This window comes from Oncorhynchus keta, unplaced genomic scaffold (genome assembly GCF_023373465.1).
Source record: "Oncorhynchus keta strain PuntledgeMale-10-30-2019 unplaced genomic scaffold, Oket_V2 Un_contig_2759_pilon_pilon, whole genome shotgun sequence".
NCBI lineage: Eukaryota > Metazoa > Chordata > Actinopteri > Salmoniformes > Salmonidae > Oncorhynchus > Oncorhynchus keta.
The window spans coordinates 176612-200881 of NW_026285609.1; the positions used below are offsets into that span (position 1 = coordinate 176612).

At 38.2% G+C, this 24270-nt stretch overlaps 2 protein-coding genes and 1 pseudogene across 2 annotated transcripts; all 3 read right to left on the reverse strand.

Moving 5' to 3' along the window:
- Positions 1 to 5015: 5015 nt before the first annotated feature.
- On the reverse strand, positions 5016 to 10542 carry LOC118381352 (fish-egg lectin-like). Its single transcript, XM_052506850.1, has 5 exons — positions 10381 to 10542; positions 10021 to 10254; positions 9629 to 9846; positions 9380 to 9498; positions 5016 to 5588 (listed from the first exon to the last, which is right to left on the reverse strand). The coding sequence occupies exons 1-5, from the start codon at positions 10490 to 10492 to the stop codon at positions 5447 to 5449; spliced, it is 825 nt and encodes a 274-aa protein (XP_052362810.1). The 5' UTR covers positions 10493 to 10542; the 3' UTR covers positions 5016 to 5446.
- Positions 10543 to 16337: 5795 nt separating this feature from the next.
- On the reverse strand, positions 16338 to 17981 carry LOC127922903 (fish-egg lectin-like). Its single transcript, XM_052506856.1, has 3 exons — positions 17772 to 17981; positions 17523 to 17641; positions 16338 to 16914 (listed from the first exon to the last, which is right to left on the reverse strand). Exons 1-3 carry the CDS (start codon positions 17967 to 17969, stop codon positions 16773 to 16775), a joined length of 459 nt encoding a protein of 152 aa, XP_052362816.1. The 5' UTR covers positions 17970 to 17981; the 3' UTR covers positions 16338 to 16772.
- LOC127922898 (fish-egg lectin-like) overlaps positions 17979 to 24270 on the reverse strand; it is a 115286-nt pseudogene continuing 108994 nt past the window's right edge.

Sequence of the window (24270 nt, forward strand, 5' to 3'; positions counted from 1 at the left end):
ATAAAATGTGAAGAAATGCAATGTAGACTTTCTATAGGCACTATTTCAACATGTAAACACAGCAAAGGTATTAAGAACATGTAAACACAGCAAACGTATTAAGAACATGTAAACACAGAAAACGTATTCAGAACATGTAAACACAGAAAACATATTCAGAACATGTAAACACAGAAAACGTATTCAGAACATGTAAACACAGAAAACATATTCAGAACATGTAAACACAGAAAACGTATTCAGAACATGTAAACACAGAAAACGTATTCAGAACATGTAAACACAGAAAACATATTCAGAACATGTAAACACAGAAAACGTATTAAGAACATGTAAACACAGAAAACGTATTCAGAACATGTAAACACAGAAAACATATTCAGAACATTCAGAACATGTATTCAGAACATGTAAACACAGAAAACATATTCAGAACATGTAAACACAGAAAACATATTCAGAACATGTAAACACAGAAAACATATTCAGAACATGTAAACACAGAAAACGTATTCAGAACATGTAAACACAGAAAACGTATTCAGAACATGTAAACACAGAAAACGTATTCAGAACATGTAAACACAGAAAACATTCAGAACATGTAAACACAGAAAACGTATTCAGAACATGTAAACACAGAAAACATATTCAGAACATGTAAACACAGAAAACGTATTCAGAACATGTAAACACAGAAAACATATTCAGAACATGTAAACACAGAAAACGTATTCAGAACATGTATACACAGAAAACATATTCAGAACATGTAAACACAGAAAACGTATTCAGAACATGTAAACACAGAAAACATGTAAACACAGAAAACGTATTCAGAACATGTAAACACAGAAAACGTATTCAGAACATGTAAACACAGAAAACGTATTCAGAACATGTAAACACAGCAAACGTATTCAGAACATGTAAACACAGAAAACATATTCAGAACATGTAAACACAGAAAACGTATTCAGAACATGTAAACACAGAAAACATATTCAGAACATGTAAACACAGAAAACATATTCAGAACATGTAAACACAGCAAACATATTCAGAACATGTAAACACAGAAAACGTATTCAGAACATGTAAACACAGAAAACGTATTCAGAACATGTAAACACAGCAAACATATTCAGAACATGTAAACACAGAAAACATATTCAGAACATGTAAACACAGAAAACGTATTCAGAACATGTAAACACAGCAAACATATTCAGAACATGTAAACACAGAAAACATATTCAGAACATGTAAACACAGAACATATTCAGAACATGTATACACAGAAAACGTATTCAGAACATGTATACACAGAAAACGTATTCAGAACATGTAAACACAGAAAACATATTCAGAACATGTAAACACAGAAAACGTATTCAGAACATGTAAACACAGAAAACGTATTCAGAACATGTAAACACAGAAAACATATTCAGAACATGTAAACACAGAAAACGTATTCAGAACATGTAAACACAGAAAACGTATTCAGAACATGTAAACACAGCAAACGTATTCAGAACATGTAAACACAGAAAACGTATTCAGAACATGTAAACACAGCAAACATATTCAGAACATGTAAACACAGAAAACGTATTCAGAACATGTAAACACAGCAAACATATTCAGAACATGTAAACACAGCAAACATATTCAGAACATGTAAACACAGCAAACGTATTCAGAACATGTAAACACAGCAAACGTATTCAGAACATGTAAACACAGCAAACATATTCAGAACATGTAAACACAGAAAACATATTAAGAACATGTAAACACACATATTAAGAACATGTAAACACAGCAAACGTATTCAGAACATGTAAACACAGAAAACGTATTCAGAACATGTAAACACAGAAAACGTATTAAGAACATGTAAACACAGCAAACGTATTAAGAACATGTAAACACAGTAAAAAGGTATTCAGAACATGTAAACACAGCAAACGTATTCAGAACATGTAAACACAGCAAACGTATTCAGAACATGTAAACACAGCAAACGTATTCAGAACATGTAAACACAGCAAACGTATTCAGAACATGTAAACACAGAAAACGTATTCAGAACATGTAAACACAGCAAACGTATTCAGAACATGTAAACACAGAAAACGTATTCAGAACATGTAAACACAGAAAACATATTCAGAACATGTAAACACAGCAAACATATTCAGAACATGTAAACACAGAAAACGTATTCAGAACATGTAAACACAGCAAACATATTCAGAACATGTAAACACAGCAAACATATTCAGAACATGTAAACACAGCAAACATATTCAGAACATGTAAACACAGCAAACATATTCAGAACATGTAAACACAGCAAACGTATTCAGAACATGTAAACACAGAAAACGTATTCAGAACATGTAAACACAGAAAACGTATTCAGAACATGTAAACACAGAAAACGTATTCAGAACATGTAAACACAGCAAACGTATTCAGAACATGTAAACACAGAAAACATATTCAGAACATGTAAACACAGCAAACGTATTCAGAACATGTAAACACAGAAAACGTATTAAGAACATGTAAACACAGCAAACATATTCAGAACATGTAAACACAGAAAACGTATTAAGAACATGTAAACACAGAAAACGTATTAAGAACATGTAAACACAGAAAACGTATTCAGAACATGTAAACACAGAAAACGTATTCAGAACATGTAAACACAGAAAACGTATTAAGAACATGTAAACACAGAAAACGTATTCAGAACATGTAAACACAGAAAACGTATTCAGAACATGTAAACACAGCAAACATATTCAGAACATGTAAACACAGAAAACGTATTAAGAACATGTAAACACAGAAAACGTATTAAGAACATGTAAACACAGCAAACGTATTCAGAACATGTAAACACAGCAAACGTATTCAGAACATGTAAACACAGAAAACGTATTCAGAACATGTAAACACAGCAAACATATTCAGAACATGTAAACACAGAAAACGTATTCAGAACATGTAAACACAGCAAACATATTCAGAACATGTAAACACAGAAAACGTATTCAGAACATGTAAACACAGCAAACATATTCAGAACATGTAAACACAGCAAACATATTCAGAACATGTAAACACAGCAAACGTATTCAGAACATGTAAACACAGAAAACGTATTCAGAACATGTAAACACAGCAAACGTATTCAGAACATGTAAACACAGCAAACGTATTCAGAACATGTAAACACAGAAAACGTATTAAGAACATGTAAACACAGCAAACGTATTCAGAACATGTAAACACAGCAAACGTATTCAGAACATGTAAACACAGAAAACGTATTAAGAACATGTAAACACAGAAAACACATTCAGAACATGTAAACACAGAAAAAAACGTATTCAGAACATGTAAACACAGAAAACGTATTCAGAACATGTAAACACAGAAAACGTATTCAGAACATGTAAACACAGAAAACGTATTCAGAACATGTAAACACAGAAAACGTATTCAGAACATGTAAACACAGAAAACGTATTCAGAACATGTAAACACAGAAAAGAACATGTAAACACAGAAAACATATTCAGAACATGTAAACACAGAAAACGTATTAAGAACATGTAAACACAGAAAACGTATTCAGAACATGTAAACACAGCAAACATATTCAGAACATGTAAACACAGCAAACATATTCAGAACATGTAAACACAGCAAACATATTCAGAACATGTAAACACAGCAAACATATTCAGAACATGTAAACACAGCAAACGTATTCAGAACATGTAAACACAGAAAACGTATTCAGAACATGTAAACACAGAAAACGTATTAAGAACATGTAAACACAGCAAACGTATTAAGAACATGTAAACACAGAAAACGTATTCAGAACATGTAAACACAGCAAACGTATTCAGAACATGTAAACACAGCAAACGTATTCAGAACATGTAAACACAGCAAACGTATTCAGAACATGTAAACACAGCAAACGTATTCAGAACATGTAAACACAGCAAACGTATTCAGAACATGTAAACACAGCAAACGTATTCAGAACATGTAAACACAGCAAACGTATTCAGAACATGTAAACACAGAAAACGTATTAAGAACATGTAAACACAGCAAACATATTCAGAACATGTAAACACAGAAAACGTATTCAGAACATGTAAACACAGCAAACATATTCAGAACATGTAAACACAGCAAACGTATTCAGAACATGTAAACACAGCAAACATATTCAGAACATGTAAACACAGCAAACATATTCAGAACATGTAAACACAGCAAACGTATTCAGAACATGTAAACACAGCAAACATATTCAGAACATGTAAACACAGCAAACGTATTAAGAACATGTAAACACAGCAAACGTATTCAGAACATGTAAACACAGAAAACGTATTCAGAACATGTAAACACAGAAAACGTATTCAGAACATGTAAACACAGCAAACATATTCAGAACATGTAAACACAGCAAACGTATTCAGAACATGTAAACACAGCAAACATATTCAGAACATGTAAACACAGAAAACGTATTCAGAACATGTAAACACAGAAAACGTATTCAGAACATGTCAGGTTCTATGCAGGTGTCCCCTCTGCTGGGGGGGGTAGTCAGGCTATTTACAGAGCAATACGGTCTGCAAAGAGTTTCCACAATATGTTTACATTCTAGGCAACTAGTCATTTGTTAATAATAAATTACACATTTGCCTCAAAGAGTAATGTCGTGATTAGTGGGTAGTTACACATATTTAATAGAGCACACTGTAAAAGGTGTTGTCAAATATGTACCTGACACCAATAGGACAGCTGTCAATCAAGGTTCACCAGTTCCTGCACACTGTAGTACTGTAGCACTCTAGTCATATTTCACTTTATAAGTAAGAAGATTCACAAAACAGATCTTTAACTGGATCTTTGCAGAGCAACCTTAAATCCCCCTGTTCAATATGATTTCAAACACACTGAAATGAGTTTCAAAATTAATGCTTTATTTGCAGGAAATGATTATATAATGACAAGGATTCCATTCAATCCTATTGATGACCTCTGAAGCACAGCAAAACCCATGTGGATCGTGACCATGCCCAAGTTTACACTACGATCAAATAGCAGCCATGGCAAAGCTCAATTGAAGTGTTAATCAATATTACACTTGTATAACGCTGTTGCTTGTCAAATTGTGTAAGAAAACATAATTGATCAATTATTTATATCAAGATCAGTGTTTACTATTGATAGAGATAAAGTACTGACAATATAGTTAGAGCAATAGGTTTTAGAATGAAGGATTCTTGTGAATTAATGTTGAGAATTGAGATTGTTCCAGACAGAGAGATCATCAATGAGTTAGCAAGTGAGCTTGTCAGATCCCGAACGTCCTTCAGATGCAGAGGAGAGGCTAATGTGTGCACACCATGGTGAAGCCAGAATTGGAGACGACCCAAAGACGGCCCAGGTCGTAGGTCACGTGCTTCATTGGCATGTACATTGGGATATTGCTCCATCCAGTGCCCTCTGGTTTACTGGCTGTGATGCCGTCTCTGTGTTGAAGAAAGGGGTGGGGTTTGCATTCAAAGTTAATAAAAAAAATTGGACTTTAATAATTAAATATAGCCATTGATTTTTTAAGAATATTACTTATGACTCTTCAAGAAAGATCCAGTGTAATATATTATAAAAATAAAGCGAACTGGATGGAATATGGGGAAAAATTCACCAAATTATTTTTCAATCTTCAATATAGAAATGCTACCAACATGTTTTTATTAAAAATTGTTACAAATGATGGAGTCACGCATGATTCCCCAAATTATATTTTGAAAGAGGAAGTAAAGTACTTTAAGAATATGTTTTCGTTTCAGGCTCCTCCATCTCCATTAACTGAAATTAATTGTATGGATTTTTTAAATAATAATAATGAAAAATTAATATCTGTTCAGAAAGATTCATGTGAAGGACAAATTACAGAGGAGGAACTGCTTGATGCAATTGGGGCCTTTAAGGATGGGAAAGGTTCAGGGCTGGATGGCATACCAGTGGAAGTATACAATTATATTTTTGATATAGTCAAAGGACCATTATTAGCATGTTTTAACCACTCCTATATAAATGGTATCAGACACGCAACAAGGTCTGATATCATTATTACTGAAACAGGACCCAAGTGGTATATATAAAGATTCAGTCCGTTAAAAAAATTGGAGACCTCTTACACTTCAGTGTTGTGATGCAAAAATACTAGCAAATGCTTGGCGCATAGAATTTAAAAAGTATTGTCAGATATTATTCATCCTAATCAGACAGTTTTTTTTTACATGGACGATACATTGGAGATAATATAAGACAAGTACTGGAAGCAACAGAATACTATGAAATATCTGGGACACCAGGTCTGGTTTTCATAGCTGATTTTGAGAAGGCTTTTGATGAAGTACGACTGGAGTTTATATATAAATGCCTAGAATATTTCAATTTTGGGGAATCTCTTATAAAATGGGTTAAAGTTATGTATAGTAAGCCTAGCTGTAAAATAGTAAATAATGGCTACATCTCAGAAAGTTTTTAACTATCTAGAGGAGTAAAACAAGGTTGTCTACTATCGGCATATCTATTTATTATTGCCATTGAAATGTTAGCTGTTAAGATTAGATCAAACAATAATATTAAGGGATTAGAAATCCGTGGCTTAAAAACTAAGGTGTCATTGTACGCTGATGATTCATGTTTTCTTTTAAAACCACAATTAGTCTTTCCACGGCCTCATAGAGGATCTAGATACTTTTGCTATGTTCTCTGGATTAAAACCAAATTAGTGTACTATGTAATATAGTGGATCACAAAAAAATGCAAATTCTACATTACCTTGTAGTTTACCAATAAAATGGTCTGATGGAGATGTGGGCATAATCGGTATACAAATTCCAAAATAAAGAAATGATCTCACTCCAATAAATTTGTATAGAAATTAAGCAAAAACAGATAAGATCTTGCTACCATGGAAGGGAAAATACCTGTCTATTGGTGGAAAAATCACCCTGATTAACTCCTTAGTTATATCACCGTTGACCTATTTTCTTATGGTTTTGCCTACACCTCGTGACCTGCTTTTTAAATTATATGGACATAAAATATTATGTTATATTTGGAATGGCAAGCCAGATAAAATTAAAAGGGCCTATTTATATAACGAATATGAATTCGGAGGGCAGAAATTATTAAATATTAAAGCATTAGACCTCTCACTAAAGGCATCAGTCATACAAAAGTTATACTTAAATCCAAACTGGTTCTCTAGTAAATTGGTAGGAATGTCTTATCCTATGTTCAAGAAGGGCCTTTTTCATTTTACACCTGCCCACTTTCGGTTGTTTGAAAAGGAAATAATCTCCAAAATATCTTTATTTTTTAAACAAGCCTTAGAAAGTTGGTTGCAATTTCAGTTTAATCCACATGAAAAGACAGAACAAATAATACAACAAATATTGTGGTTAAATTAAAATATACTAATTGATTTTAAAAATCTATTTTTTGAAGAAATAAAAAAAAAAGGTATAATTTTTGTGAATGATATCATAAATAGGACTAGTGGAGTTATGTCACACATGCAGCTAACACAGACATATGGAAATGTCTGCTCTACCCAAAATTACAACCAATTAATTGCAGCATTACCACAAAAATGGAAGAGGCAAGTAGAAGGGGAAAAAAGTAAGGAACTTGTATGTCGGCCCTGTATTAAAGAACATAAATGGTTAAATAAAAGTGTGATAAATAAAAACATATACCAATTTAATTTAAGGACCAAAAACGGACAGCTGTGCCATATAAATTGCAAAATAGTTGGGAAGAGATTTTCCATGTACCCATTCCATGGCACATGGTTTATGAATCAAAACAACGGCGGATTCAAAACTTCACATCTTTAAATGTAAATTACTATACACAATTCTGTCAACTAATAGAATGTTATATGGGGGATACAATCTTCCCAACTCTGCTGATTTTGCTGTGAGGAGGCAGAGTCATTAGATCATTTATTTTTGGTATGGTCCATATGTAGCTCGTTTTTGGTCACAGGTCCAGGAATGGCTGAAGAATTGCAACATTTGCCTAGAACTAACACTGCAGAGAGCAATACTGGGTGATTTGAAAAGCCATAGTCAATCAATCAATAATATAATTATTATTTTAGCAAAAAAAAATTTTTTTCATTTACAATCTGTAGAAGCTACGAGAATAGAAAGGTTCAATTATTTTGTGAAGCATCACAGCACAGTTGAAAAATATATTGCAAATAGAAATCCAAAATGGATGATGTTGAGAGATAGATGGGAGAGGTTGAATGAAGCTGAAGGGTGGGACTAATAACAAGATAAACCATGTAAAACCTACGGGGTCTGTAAAATGTATATAGGTTTCAGAACTTTTGTGAAATAGCACAGTTACAAATAGAAATAGAGGAAGGACTAAAAACAAACAAAAAATAACTATTGTAAAATAGACTGTGAATGTAAAACATGTATAAGATGTATAAATTGAAGGTAAAAGCCGAAGTGTTTATTAGTTTACTCCAATTGGGGGATCGGCGGTAGGGTTTGCGGGGAATAATAATAAAGGTATATCCTTTAAAAAAGTATGTATGTCTATATAGGTATATGTATGTATATACTGTATGTGTACATGTATGCATGCGTGTATGGATATATATATTTACCCCAAAAATATATGGGGGATTGGAAATTATGCAGACAATTACTTTGATGGAAGCAACAATCTTTCCACAATATTAAGCTGACCCCCCCCCCCTTAAAAAAAAACACAAAAAAAACGTACGACTCTTCAGAAGCCAAAATATAAGCTTTCATTCAATTTTTTCTAAACAATGTTAATTTAAAAAAAATGTGTAGTTTAAAAAAATACATTTTTCTCATGGATCCATATTGATTCAATCTGTAGCCCCATGTATTAATTTGAGAATGGTTACATTTCTCTAGCTACATACCTCATCTGTTTACCAAAACAAGTGGTGGGATGGCCAAGTTGTTTTTTTTAAATCCCAAACTGTAGCTTTAAAGGATACCCAACCTTAGCTGATTTTACTGTACACTGTGTGCACATTTCTTTAAGTCTTATACGTTTAGATCTGATTTCTATTTACCAGATTTTATTTATGCATCTGTTTACATTTTTGTGTACAGAGCTTCACAAAGCATGTACTGTAAGGACCAGAGTTATTCATAAAGGTATATCATTATTATTATAAGTTATTTAAGTTAATAATGTTGAGGGGTGAAAGGGTGGAACCATACACATAGTTCAGTAGCAACCTTACCTGGTATAAACTTGGCCTGCAGAGTTGACCCCAAAGACACTACCATCAGTTGCCACCTCAATCATGGAAAGCTTGCCTTCAATGTGACTCCACCCGTTGTTTTGGCAGTCTTGATTCAACTGGAAAACAGATTCAATCAGGGTTTTAGGACAATTTCAACAGTTATAATATGAAACAGTTTTAAAATAACTGACACTCTCTATCCTCTACTACTCTACTCCAGCTCTCACACTATTTCCCAGAGCTTACACTCATTAAGTAGATATCATCATTCTTGTTGACTGCCCAGCACCCAAAATGTCCGCAACTAGAATACTTCACAGCTCCTGGCAACATTATCCCTCGAAGGGATGAGTCAGCACCCATGAAGCCAAGTGAGGCACTTCTTGAAAGACACCCTGGAACATAGTCCATGTTGGCCACCACAACAAACTCATCCCCCCCAGCATCCAGCTGCTTTACACCGGCTGAAGACCACAAAGACAGAGACAGACAAGAAAACAAGGAGTATGCATCTGTGAGTACTTCCAAATGACCTACAATGGCATAATGTTAACATGTATAATTTACTCTGATGGTAATCAAGAAGCTAAGAAGCAGGTGTTCTCTGGGTTCATAATTGAGTAATGTTCTCCACTTACTTGCAAATTGAACCCAGTTACCGGCCACATACTTGAACATGAGGTTTCCGTTGCTGACACCCCAGATCCCTGCTGGTCCTACAGTGATATGCTTCAGGGAACCAGGCAGGCGGATCCATTTATCACCTACCAGGTAGTAGGGGATTTGACTTGTGTCCGTAGCAACCACTTGCCCCAGTCCTGCATCGATCTGCATCAGATTCTTGATAGCCACTATTTCCTGACAGTCCCAGGCTATGGAGACACCAGATCAAAGACACATCAGTAGAGTACAGCAACAAAAAGGGGGATGAAATCATGGAGCCAACTTCATGATCAATTCCAAGTTGATCAAGCATGTTTCAGATGATGGTAACTTACCGTGACTGATGGTCAGGAGACAGAGGACCAATAGGACGGCTGCAGTTGCTCTCATGATGTCTCTGTAGATCTCCAGTATAAGTTTGGTTGAACACAGACTTTGTCCCCTCATATATATAGCCCTGCAAACACCTTTCAACCCTCATCAAATCATTATTAATGAGCTATTTATATTTGACAAACAACCTGTTCCAAACTGAACAAAAATGATAAACGCAACAAGTTTGTGAAATTATTTTGCTCAAATTTTGCACACACATGTGTTTACATCCCTGTTAGTAAGACTTTCTCCTTTGCCAAGATAATCCATCCACCTGACAGGTGTGGCATGTCAAGAAGCTGTTTAAACAGCATGACCATTACACATGTGCATCTTGTGCTTAGGACAATAAAAGGCCACTCTAAAATGTGCAGTTTTGTAACATAACAATGCCACAAATGTCTCAAGTTTTGAGGTAGTGTGCAATTGGCATGCTGGCTGCAGGAATGTCCACCAGAGCTGTTGCCAGAGAATTTAATGTTATTTTCTCTACCATAATCCACGTCCAACGTCGTTATTGAGAATTTTGCAGTATGACCACGTGTACGCTGTCGTGTGGGCGAGTGGTTGGCTGATGTCAACGTTGTGAACAGAGTGCCCAATGGTGGCGGTGGAGTTATGGCATGTGCAGACATAAGCTACAGACAACGAGCACAATTCCATGTTATCGATGGCCATTTGAATGCACAGAGACACCGTGACGAGATCCTGAGGACCATTGTCGTGACATTCATCTGCCGCCATCTCCTCAAGTTTAAGCATGATAATGCACGGCCCCATGTCGCAAATATCTGTACACAATTCCTGGAAGCTGAAAATGTCCCAGTTCTTACATGGCCTGCATAATCACCAGACATGTCACACATTGAGCATGTTTGGGATGCTCTGGATCAACGTGTACAACAGCGGGGTCCAGTTCCAGCCAATATCCAGGAATTTCGATAAGACATTGAAGAGGAATGAGACAACATTCAGGACACAATCAACAACCTGATCAACTCTATTCGAAGGAGATGTGTCACTGCACAGCAGATACTGGTTTTCTGATCCACACTCTTTTTTAAAGCATCTGTGACCAACTGATGCATCATCTGTATCCCCAGTCATGTGAAATCCATAGATTAGAGCCTAATTCATTTATTTAAATTGACTGATTTCATTATATGAACTGCAACTGAGTTAAAAAATTGAAATTGTTGCATGTTGCGTTTATATTTCTGTTCAGTTCAATATGAGAGATAATAACATGGTGTTAATCAAGGCATAAAGGGGAATGTGGTCACACTTTATTTAGATAGTCCCATGTAGATGATCATACAATCAACAAACTGTTGTTAAGCAACTGTTGTTAAGGTTACAGTTAGGGTTAGAATAAGGGTTAGGGTAAGGTTCAGACTAGTGTTAGTGGATGGTTAGTTGAAATGTTGTTGAAAGTTATTGACCATCTACAAACCATCTACTTGGGATTATCCATATAAGGTGTTACGATGACTGTTTTAACAGACACCATCACACTATCTCTCAGATGAATAACAGCCTCAGAGACGGAATTGGTTATAAAAGACAACACCCTGTCCACACAAGGATACAACGATAAGCAGACAGCCTGCCTTCCCGCCTTTTGGACTCTGATTGTTAGGACGGAGTAAAGATTGTCTCATCATTATATACAGCATCTCTGACTACGTTTAGTTTAAATATCAACTACAGTTACCAGTAGGGTGATGGATTTATAGGATCCTTCCCACTATATGATTGACATGTAGTAATGTAGTAATAACATGTAGTAATAAAATCCCTAGTTATCAATTAAACGTTTATAGAAAAACTGCATTCGTGAAAATGACAGTTTATTAAATATTCTACTGTCACGCCCTGGTCGAAGTAATGTATGTTTGTCTTCATTTATTTGGTCAGGCCAGGGTGTGACATGGGTTATTGTGGCGCGTTTTTGTCATGGGGTTTTTGTGGGGTGTCTAGCATAGTCTATGGCTGCCTGAGGCGGTTCTCAATCAGAGTCAGGTGATTATCGTTGTCTCTGATTGGGAACCATATTTAGGCAGCCATATTCTTTGAGTGTTTTGTGGGTGATTGTTCCTGTCTCTGTGTTAGTTGTCACCAGATAGGCTGTATAGGTTTTCACATTCCGTTTGTTGTTTTTGTATTGTTCGTGTTTTTTGTTTATTAAAGATGTATCGAATTAACCACGCTACATTTTGGTCCGACTCTCCTTCAACGGAAGAAAACCGTAACATCTACAGCTGTAATGTCATCAGTCAAATCAAACTTTATTGATATAGCACATTTCTTACAACAAATGCATTTCAAGGTGTTCACAGTCATGCATTGAAAGGCATGTGACACGTAACATCCTTCCTCTTGTCATTTCTCTATAGGTGGCCTGAGGATTCTCTCTATCACATGCAAATGCCTCCGTGGACCTCGTGAGTTTAGCCATGCAGCCTATTTTGCCAGTTCACAATATCGGCTGTACAGATGTGTAATGCGAGTGGAGGAAGCCAGCCGTGCCAAACCAGGTGCAGTCAGTGGAAGACATCTACTGAGCCGAAGACTACAACCCTCTGTCCCAAGAGCCCACAGAGGAAGATCTTCAGTGCCTAAGGAACCATCTCTGGGGAAGTTTCAGTGAAATGGCATGACTCCTTGAACTTGAGGCAGAACAACTGCTACCCTCCCTGTCGTCCCTGTCTGTACCGAAAATTGTTAAAAATCCAGGGCACCTGGGGCATGCAGAACACTGGCTGGCATGGTGCTGTCGTGGAGCATCAGGTGGCTATACGGCAGGCAACAGTTGGACAGTTGGTAAACGATATCTGATGAACCAATCTGTACATTCTGTTAAATAAGTCCCACCAGTCTCTACAAACACTCTCTGCTAAGTGCAGCTTGTGCCACATCTTTGAATAGAGCAAGATCAGCCTCTCTCCAATTATCTCATTGGTGTAACGGCGTTCTTCGTTTGTCGAAAGAGAGTCGGACCGAAATGCAGCGTGGTTGTTACTCATGATCTTTAATGAAGGATCGCAATACATGAACATAACTTATACAAATACAAAAACAACAAAACGGAACGTGAAACCTAATTACAGCCTATCTGGTGAAACTACACAGAGACAGGAACAGAGACAGGAACAATCACCCACTGTCAGGATTTGGCCAGGGTTGTTCCGGTTTTTGGTCACTAGATGCCCCCATTGTGCTTTTTGACCTTTTGTTTTCCCTTGATCCCCATTATTATTTGCACCTGTGCCTCGTTTCCCCTGATTGTATTTAAACCCTTAGTTTTCCTCAGTTCTTTGCTCTGTGTTTGTATGTTAGCACCCAGCCCTAGTATTCTGTGAACTCTTGTTGATCCCGGTGGACTCTCTTGTGGAATTCTGTTTTTTGTTCTTGTTTATTTATTTTTGAGTATCTTTTGAGGCTTTTTATGCTATACCTACCACCTTGTGGATTTTCCTTTTGTCTTGGAGGATTACCTTTGTTCTTGTGGAATTCCTTTTGAGGTTGTGGAGTTACATGTTTTCCTGAAGGATTTCACTTTTACTTAATTAAATACACCATCTCAAGTACTGCTGTGTCTGCCTCATCTTCTGGGTTCTGCCGACTATTCGTGGCTCAGTTGGTTAAGTGACTGTTTCTCACTCCGGAGACCCGGGTTCGTAACCGGGTCCTGACACCCACGAAACACAAAGCGAAACTCAGGCTACCTAAATACGGTTCCCAATCAGAGACAACGAGAATCACCTGACTCTGATTGAGAACCGCCTCAGGCAGCCAAGCCCATACAACTCCCCAACTCAGCTGCGATCCCAAATACTACAAACCCCAATACGAAAATACAATAACCCCATGTCACACCCTGGCCTGAACAAATAATTCAAGAAAACACAAAATACTAAGACCAAGGCGTGACAATTGGATCTCCCATTATCTCAGACTCTCATTGGATCTCCCATTATCTCAGACTCTCATTGGATCTCCCATTATCTCAGACTCTCATTAGATCTCCCATTATCTCAGTATTTCATTGGATCTCCCATTATCTCAGTCTCTCATTGGATCTCCCATTATCTCAGTCTTTCATTGGATCTCCCATTGTCTCAGACTCTCATTGGATCTCCCATTATCTCAGTCTCTCATTGGATCTCCCATTATCTCAGTCTTTCATTGGATCTCCCATTATCTCAGTCTCTCATGGGATCTCCCATTATCTCAGTCTCTCATTGGATCTCCCATTATCTCAGTCTCTAATTGGATCTCCCATTATCTCAGTCTCTCATTGGATCTATATTTTTTTTTTTTTTTTTTTTTTAATCTCCCATTATCTCAGTCTTTCATTGGATCTCCCATTATCTCAGTCTCTAATTGGATCTCCCATTATCTCAGTCTCTCATTGGATCTCCCGTTATCTCAGTCTTTTATAGTATTTACACAATGGTGTCACTTTCACACCTGACTGTAATTTAACAAGTTACTCTACTTCATATGGATACTTTATATTATTTGTATTTTTATTTAAGCTTTATTTAACAAGGCAAGTAAGTTAAGAACAAATTCTTATTTACAATGATGGCCTACCCGGACGACCCTGGGACAATTGTGCACCGCCCTACAGGACTCTCAATCACTGCCTGTTGTGATACAACCTGGAATAGTGCCACCTCTAGCACTAAGATGCAGTGCCTTAGACCGCTGCGCCACTCGGGAGCCCCCATAACTAATGCACTGAGGTGGTGAAATTATATATAGCCTGTCATAATGTTATCTTACACCTGGCGAGACCCAGATGCAGACACAGGAGGCAGATGGTTGGAGTTTAAGATGTTTAATAAATCCAAAGGGAGTAGGCAAGAGAATGGTCGAGGACAGGCAAAAGGTCAAAACCAGTTCAGTGTTCCGGATGTACCGAAGGGCAGGCAGGCTCAAGGTCAGGACAGGCAGAAGGGTCAGGCAGGCAGGCAGGCTTGGAGTCCAGAAACAAGCAAGGGTCAGAACCTGGAGGACTAGCAAAAGGAGAAAGGCCAAGCAGGAAACCGGGAAAACCGCTGGTAGGCTTGGACGTACAAGACGAACTGGCACAGAGAGACAGGAAACACAGGGATAAATACACTGGGGAAAACAAGCAACACCTGGAGACGGTGGAGACAATAACGAGGACAGGTGCTCATCCATATACTTAATTATATATTCTTATTCCTTAACTTAGATTTGTGTGTATTAGGTATCTGTTGTGGAATTGTTAGTTAATACCTGTTAGATATTGCTGCACTGTCAGAACTAGAAACACAAGCATTTCGCTCCACTTGCAATAACATCTGCTAACCATGTGGAAGTGACCAATAACATTTGATTTGATGAACACTTTAAGGCGCCACATACTGTAGCACCTTTTCTTTAAGAGTGAAGGCTTTATAACTCTGGTGTATTGAAATGATCATGGAGCAGCAGCAAATGTCCCAGATTGATATTTTAGTGTTTGTGAAGTTCTATGCAGGTGTCCCCTCTGCTGGGGGTAGTCAGGCTATTTACAGAGCAATACGGTCTGCAAAGAGTTTCCACAATATGTTTACATTCTAGGCAACTAGTCATTTGTTAATAATAAATTACACATTTGCCTCAAAGAGTAATGTCGTGATTAGTGGGTAGTTACACATATTTAATAGAGCACACTGTAAAAGGTGTTGTCAAATATGTACCTGACACCAATAGGACAGCTGTCAATCAAACTATGCATCAGGGAACTAAAGGTTCACCAGTTCCTGCACACTGTAGTACTGTAGCACTCTAGTCATATTTCACTTTATAAGTAAGAAGATTCACAAAACAGATCTTTAACTGGATCTTTGCAGAGCAACCTTAAATCCCCCTGTTCAATATGATTTCAAACACACTGAAATGAGTTTCAAAATTAATGCTTTATTTGCAGGAAATGATTATATAATGACAAGGATTCCATTCAATCCTATTGATGACCTCTGAAGCACAGCAAAACCCATGTGGATCGTGACCATGCCCAAGTTTACACTTCGATCAAATAGCAGCCATGGCAAAGCTCAATTGAAGTGTTGATCAATATTACACTTTTATAACGCTGTTGCTTGTCAAATTGTGTAAGAAAACATCATTGATAAATTCTTTATAATATCATTAAGATCAGTGTTTACTATTGATAGAGATAAAGTACTGACAATATAGTTAGAGCAATAGGTTTTAAAATGAAGGATTCTTGTGAATTAATGTTGAGAATTGAGATTGTTCCAGGCAGAGATCATCAATGAGTTAGCAAGTGAGCTTGTCAGATCCCGAACGTCCTTCAGATGCAGAGGAGAGGCTAATGTGTGCACACCATGGTGACTCCAGACTTGGAGATGACCCAAAGACGGCCCAGGTCGTAGGTCACGTGCTTCATTGGCAAGTACATTGGGATATTGCTCCATCCAGTGCCCTCTGGTTTACTGGCTGTGATGCCGTCTCTGTGTTGAAGAAAGGGTTGGGTTTGCGTTCAAAGTTTATAAAACATTTTTGGACTTCAATAATTGTATATAGCTATTGATTTTATAAGAATATAACTTGTGACTCTTGAGCTTAACACAACCGCATCAGAAGTGTACGTTTTCATTCAATTGTTTCTAAATCATGTTATTTTTAAAAAAAAATGTGTTTAAAAATATATTTTTTCTCATGGATCCATATTGATTGAATCCGTAGCCCCATGTATGAATTTGAGAATGGTTACATTTGAGCTACATACCTCATCTGTTTACCAAAACAAGTGGTGGGATGGCCAAGTAGTTTTTTAAAATCCCAAACTGTAGCTTTAAAGGATACCCAACCTTTGCTGATTTTACTGTACACTGTGTACACATTTCTGTATAAGTCTTATAAGTTTAGATCTGATTTCTATTTACCAGATTTTATTTATGCATCTGTTTTAATTTTTGTGTAAAGCGCTTCACAAAGCATGTACTGTAAGGACCAGAGTTATTCATAAAGGTATATCATTATTATTATAAGTTATTTAAGTTAATAATGTTGAGGGTGAAAGGGTGGAACCATACACAAATGTAAGTTGCAACCTTACCTGGTATAAACTTGGCCTGCAGAGTTGACCCCAAAGACACTACCATCAGTTGCCACCTCAATCATGGAAAGCTTGCCGTCAATGTGACTCCACCCGTTGTTTTGGCAGTCTTGATTCAACTGGACAACAGATTCAATCAGGTGTTTAGGACAATTTAAACAGTTATAATATGAAACAGTTTTAATATAACTGACACTCTCCGTCCTCTACTACTCTACTCCAGCTCTCACACTCTTTCCCAGATCTTACACTCATTAAGTAGATATCATCATTCTTGTTGACTGCCCAGCACCCAAAATGTCCACAACTAGAATACTTCACAGCTCCTGGCAACATTATCCCTCGAAGGGATGAGTCAGCACCCATGAAGCCAAGTGAGGCACTTCTTGAAAGACACCCTGGAACATAGTCCATGTTGGCCACCACAACAAACTGGTCCCCCAGCATCCAGCTGCTTTACACTGGCTGAAGACCACAAAGACAGAGACAGACAAGAAAACAAGGAGTATGCATCTGTGGGTACTTCCAAATGACCTACAATGGCATAATGTTAACATGTATAATTTACTCTGATGGTAATCAAGAAGCTAAGAAGCAGGTGTTCTCTGGGTTCATAATTGAGTAATGTTCTCCACTTACTTGCAAATTGAACCCAGTTACCGGCCACATACTTGAACATGAGGTTTCCGTTGCTGACACCCCAGATCCCTGCTGGTCCTACAGTGATATGCTTCAGGGAACCAGGCAGGCGGATCCATTTATCACCTACCAGGTAGTAGGGGATTTGACTTGTGTCCGTAGCAACCACTTGCCCCAGTCCTGCATCGATCTGCATCAGATTCTTGATAGCCACTATTTCCTGACAGTCCCAGGCTATGGAGACACCAGATCAAAGACACATCAGTAGAGTACAGCAACAAAAAGGGGGATGAAATCATGGAGCCAACTTGATGATCAATTCCAAGTTTAGTGTAGAGCTGCCTATAAAAATATTTTTCAGATGATGGTAACTTACCATGACTGATGGTCAGAAGACAGAGGACCAATAGGACGGCTGCAGTGGTTCTCATGATGTCTCTGTAGAGTGACGGTATAAGTTTGGTTGCAGTTTGGTTGAACACAGACTTGTCCCTCTTATAAAGCCCTGCAAACACCTTTCAACCCCCATGACATAATTATTAATGAGCTATTTATATTTGACAAACAACCTGTTCCAATAAAAAGTTAAGAGGATATAACCCCACCCTCTCCCATACACAGACACACTGAAAAAAAATATGAAACGCAACATGCAAAGTGTTGATCATAAGTTTTATGAGCTGAAATACAAGATCCCAGAAATGTTCTATACACACACAAGCTTATTTCTCTCACCTACTGTATTTGGCAGGTGGCGTATTTATAGAGCTGTTTGATTGCTAAGGTTGCTCGGTGTTATAGGAGGACCCATGTAATGTTTACATTGTACCAGACTGAGTGTAACACATTTTTTACCCCTACCACCCCCCTCATTGGAGGACAAATGTATTTTCAATTTTGTAACTTAAGTAATTTTTTTATTTCAATTGTTATTTTCTTTAAAAACTTACACTACATGACCAAAAGTAGAGTACAGTAAAGTAAAATGTATTTTCTTCTTAATGTGTTTGAGCCAATCAGTTGTGTTGTGACAAGGTAAGAAGTGGTATACAGAAGATAGCCCTATTTGGAAAATACCAATTTCATGTTAATTAAGGCAAGAACAGCTCAAATAAGCAAAAAGAAACGACAGTCCATCATTACTTTAAGACATGAAGATCAGTTACCTCTGCTGCAGAAGATAAGTTCATTAGAGTTACCAGCCTCAGGGATTGCAGCCCAAATAATTGCTTCACGAGTTCAAGTAACAGACATCTCAACATCAACTGTTCAGAAGAGACTGCGTGAGTCAGGCCTTCATAGTCAAATTGCTGCAAAGAAACCACTGCTAAAGGACACCAATAAGAAGAAGAGACTTGCTTGGGCCAAGAAATACAAGCAACGGACATTAGACCGGTAGAAATCTGTCCTTTGGTCTAAAGAGTCCAAATTTGAGATTTTTGGTTCCAACCGCCATGTCTTTGTGAGACGCAGAGTGAAGCATGGAGGAGGAGGTGTGATGGTGTGGGGTGCTTTGCTGGTGACAATGTCTGTGATGTATTTAGAATTCAAGGAACACTTAACCAGCATGGCTACCACAGTATTCTGTAGCAATACACCATCTCATCTGGGTTGACGCTTAGTGGGACTATCATTTGTTTTCAACAGGACAACGACCCACTACCATCAGTTTCCACCTCAATCATAGAAAGCTTGCCATAAATGTGACTCCACCTGTTGTTTTGGCAGTCTTGATTAAGCTGAAACAAACAGATTCAATCAGGGTTTTAGGACAATTTCAACAGCTATAATATGAAACAGTTTTAAAATAACTGACACTCTCCATACTAGGCTCCGAGTGGCACAGCGGTCTAAGGCATGACATCTCAATGCAAGAGGCATCACTACAGTTCCTGGTTCAAATCCACTGTATTAAATCGGGCCATGATTGAGAGTACCATAGGGTGGTGCACAATTAGTCCAGGTTTGGCCGTCATTGTAAATAAGAAATATTCTTAACTGACTTGCCTAGTGAAATAACCTTCAGTAATATGCTTCAGGGAACCCGACAGGCAGATCCATTTATCATCTACCAGGTAGTAGGAAATTTTACTTTTGTCAGTTGCAACCACTTGCCCCAGTCCTGCATCAATCTGTATCATATTCTTGATGTCCACTGCCTCGTGACAGCACCATGCTGTGGCGACAAAGACATATGAGTAGATTGCACCAATAAAATGGAGGATGAAATTATGGAGCAAACTTCCTCAATTCCAAGATGATCAAGCATGTTTCAGATTGTAACTTATCGTGACTGACGGCCAGGAGACAGAGGACCAATAGGTCGGCTGCAGTGGCTCTCATGATGTCTCAGTAGATCTACAGTATAAGTTGAGGTTTACACCAGACTTCAATCGTCTCCTTGCAGGGCTTCGGCTTTAATAGCCCTGCACACAGCTTTAAAAGCCATGATGGCTTCCTGTTCCACCTGGATAAGAAAGAGTTGATGGGAGGCTGGACCCAGACAGGCTTTTCTGGTTCCTCACTAACGGTTAAGTAAAGACAGACAATTTATAGTAAGGTGAAAGACCCCCTTTCCTAACTGCTGCTGCCCCGCTACCTAACTGCTGCTGCCCCGCTACCTAACTGCTGCTGCCCTGCTACCTAACTGATAAACTAGTTTTTGTATTGTTTTTGTATTGTCTAGGGGTTTTGTAGGTCTAGGTATTTGTATGTTTATGGTGGCCTGATATGGTTCCCAATGAGAGGCATCGGTTTATCATTGTCTCTGATTGGGGATCATATTTAGGTAGCCATTTCCCCTTTGGTGTATGTGGGTTCTTGTTCTATGTTTAGTTGCCTGTCTGCACTATTCATATTAGCTTCACGGTTCGTTTTATTCGTTTGTTCAGTGGTCATTCTTTTTATAAATGAATGAATGCAAGCATACCACGCTGCGCCTTGGTCTGATTCATACGACGAAGGTGACACCATGTATACATTTGTGGTTATATTTCTCTAGCTACATTCCTCAGCTGTTAACCAAAACAAGTGGTGGGGTCTCTGTGTACTTGTTTTTATCCCAAACTGTAGCTTTAAATAACATCCAACTTTTACCTTACACTGTCTACACATTTCTTTATAAGTCTGTTATATGTTTAGATCTGATTTTATTTATGTATCTATTTAAATGTTTCTTTAAAGAGCTTCACAAAGCATGTACTGTAAGGACCAGAGTTATTCATAAAGGTATATCATTATTATTGTTAGTTATCATTACAAGTCATTTTCAAGTTAATAATGTTGAGGGGTGAAAGGGTTAGTGGTTAGAGCATTGGACTAGTAACTGGAAGGTTGCAAGTTCAAATCCCTGAGCTGACAAGGTACAAATCTGTCGTTCTGCCCCTGAACAGGCAGTTAACCCACTGTTCCTAGGCCGTCATTGAAAATAAGAATTTGTTCTTAACTGACTTGCCTAGTTAAATAAAGGTAAAAGGGTGGAACCATACACATAGTTCAGTAGTAACCTTACCTGGTAGAAACATTACCTGCAGAGTTGACCACAACTATGTGACTCCACCCGTTGTTTTGACAGTCTTGATTCAGCTGGAAACAAACAGATTCAATCAGGTGTTTAGGACAATTGCAACAGTTATAATACAGTTTTAAAATAAATGACACTCTCTATCCTCTATTACTCTACTCCAGCTCTCACTCTTTCCCAGATCTTACTCATTAAGTAGATATCATTCTTGTTGACTGCCCAGCATGCAAAGGGTCTGCAACTAGAGTACAGTCAAATGACTTACAATGGCATCAGGAAAGCTAAGAAGCAGGTGTTCGCTGGATTCATAATTGAGGAATGGTCTCCACTTACTTGTAAATTTAACCCAGTTACCGGGCACAGTGGGGCAAAAATGACACCCCAGATCCCTGCTGGTCCTACAGTGATATGCTTCAGGGAACCAGGCAGGCGGATCCATTCATTACCTACCAGGTAGTAGGGGATTTGACTTGTGTTCGTTGCAACCACTTGCCCCAGTCCTGCATCGATCTGCATCAGATTCTTGATATCCACTCTAGGCTGACAGTCCCAGGCTATGGAGACACCAGATCAAAGACACATGAGTAAAGTAAACCAGCAAAAAGGAGGATGAAATGGAGTCAACTTGATGATCAATTTGAAGTTTAATGTAGAGCTGCCTGTCAAATCATGTTTCAGATGATGGTAACTTACCATGACTGACAGACAGAGGACCAGTATGACGGCTGCAGTGGTTCTCATGATGTCTCTGTAGAGGTATGGTTCCCAATCAGAGACAACGACCTGCCTCTGATTGAGAACCATATCAGGCCAAACACAGAAACAGACCAACTAGACATCCAACATAGAATGCCCACTCAGATCACACCCTGACCAAACAAAACATAGAAACATACAAAGTAAACTATGGTCAGGGTGTGACAGTACCAGACTGAGTATAACACATTTTATACCGCTACCCTCCCCTGGCTCCTGCTCCATCAAATCAAATCATTCACACACTCACAGATAACACAGACACACAAACATAGGGGTAGACAAATGCTGTTTAGGATTTTATATTTATCCATATGAACAGGGAAATTCCTATCTCCATTAAAATATTGCCTAATTAGTGGCCCCAGAACAGGGTGTTATCTCCACACGGAGATATCGCCTACTGCTGATCACTGTAGTATAGATGATCTTATATCCATCCAGATATGCAAAACTTCCCACAGAATACCCGTGCCTCCTATCTAATTGTGTAACACGGTCCCAAAATCCAATCTAACCTTGTATTTTCTAACCTCTACTTCTGGTGAAGTGCCAGGTATTACAAAATACTCACAATGACATGTGACAACACTATTCAAGTGTACTTAGGTTTCGTCAGGCCAGTGTCTCCCTCAAACTCACAAAGTGACACACAGACTCCATTGGCTCTGGTCCCTCACCTCAGGGAAGTCCCCACTCTTGAGCGTGCCCTCAACAGGGGCATCGGTTGCCCTCAACTGGCTAGTTAACAATCATGGCTGGAGTCTGCCTCACTCCCCTCACTGCCTCACAATTTTATCAACTCAACTCAGTCCTGTTAGTTACCTCAGCTGTGGCTTCTTAGGGAAGTCCCCGATCTTGAGCGTACCCTCAACAGGGACTCCTTTTTATGTATTTTTCTATTGGTGGATCATCTTGCTCCCCTTTCTCAATAGTTTGGGATCTGGTATCCACTCGTGCCCGCTTCCTCTCAGATATTAGGCAGTCCAGCTGCTCCTTCAGGAGTGCGGCTCCCCTGATATCCCAATTTGGGGATCCCCTGTGCACAGTTTACCAAGGTATTCAGGAGCGATCAACAAATGAAGTTACAGATCCCATCCTCGTCGCCAAATAATGTGGTGAATAATGAGGAGAGACAAGGTCAATCCCTAATCAGGATATTAACTTTTTTTTTAAATAACTTATCGATAAGGGAGATGGTCGCAATACCCACACAAAAGTGAATAGAGTGAGAGCCAACTGAGTGGAGTGAGAACATAACCCAGAGGCTATCTCAAGATAGATGCAACCTCGGCGATGACGTACAATGGTTCCAAACACCAACCCCACACATCCTGTACCGGGACTTGGCCTCCAGTAAAAATAAGTTGTTGTTTAGTTCAGTACTAAGAACACAAAATGACATATTTCGTTACTTAGTCTCCACCTTGATAAAAGGAGGGGGTGACTGAGGCAAAGACACTGTGGAGACAAGTGATTTGTTCCCCATTACTCAAGCCATTCCTTAACATGTTTTTCAATAGGTGAAGACATATATTCACATATGGAAACAATGTTCCCTTCTGACCTCCTTTTCCCTATCCTCTTTCTGATATTCTGCACAGGGACATGTGATAGACAAGCCTGACTTCTCCCCTCTCTGGGCCCCAGGTGACTGAGGCCCATATGCAGCTGCCAACACCAGAGTCCAAATGGAGACATTCTAATAACAAGAGTTCAACAGTTCAGTCATATAAGCATATTACGCAGATAAGACATCTTAATTATCTATGTAACTTAGCTAATTCTGATTCTCCTACCACAAGGTTCACCTTCCAACAGGACAACAAC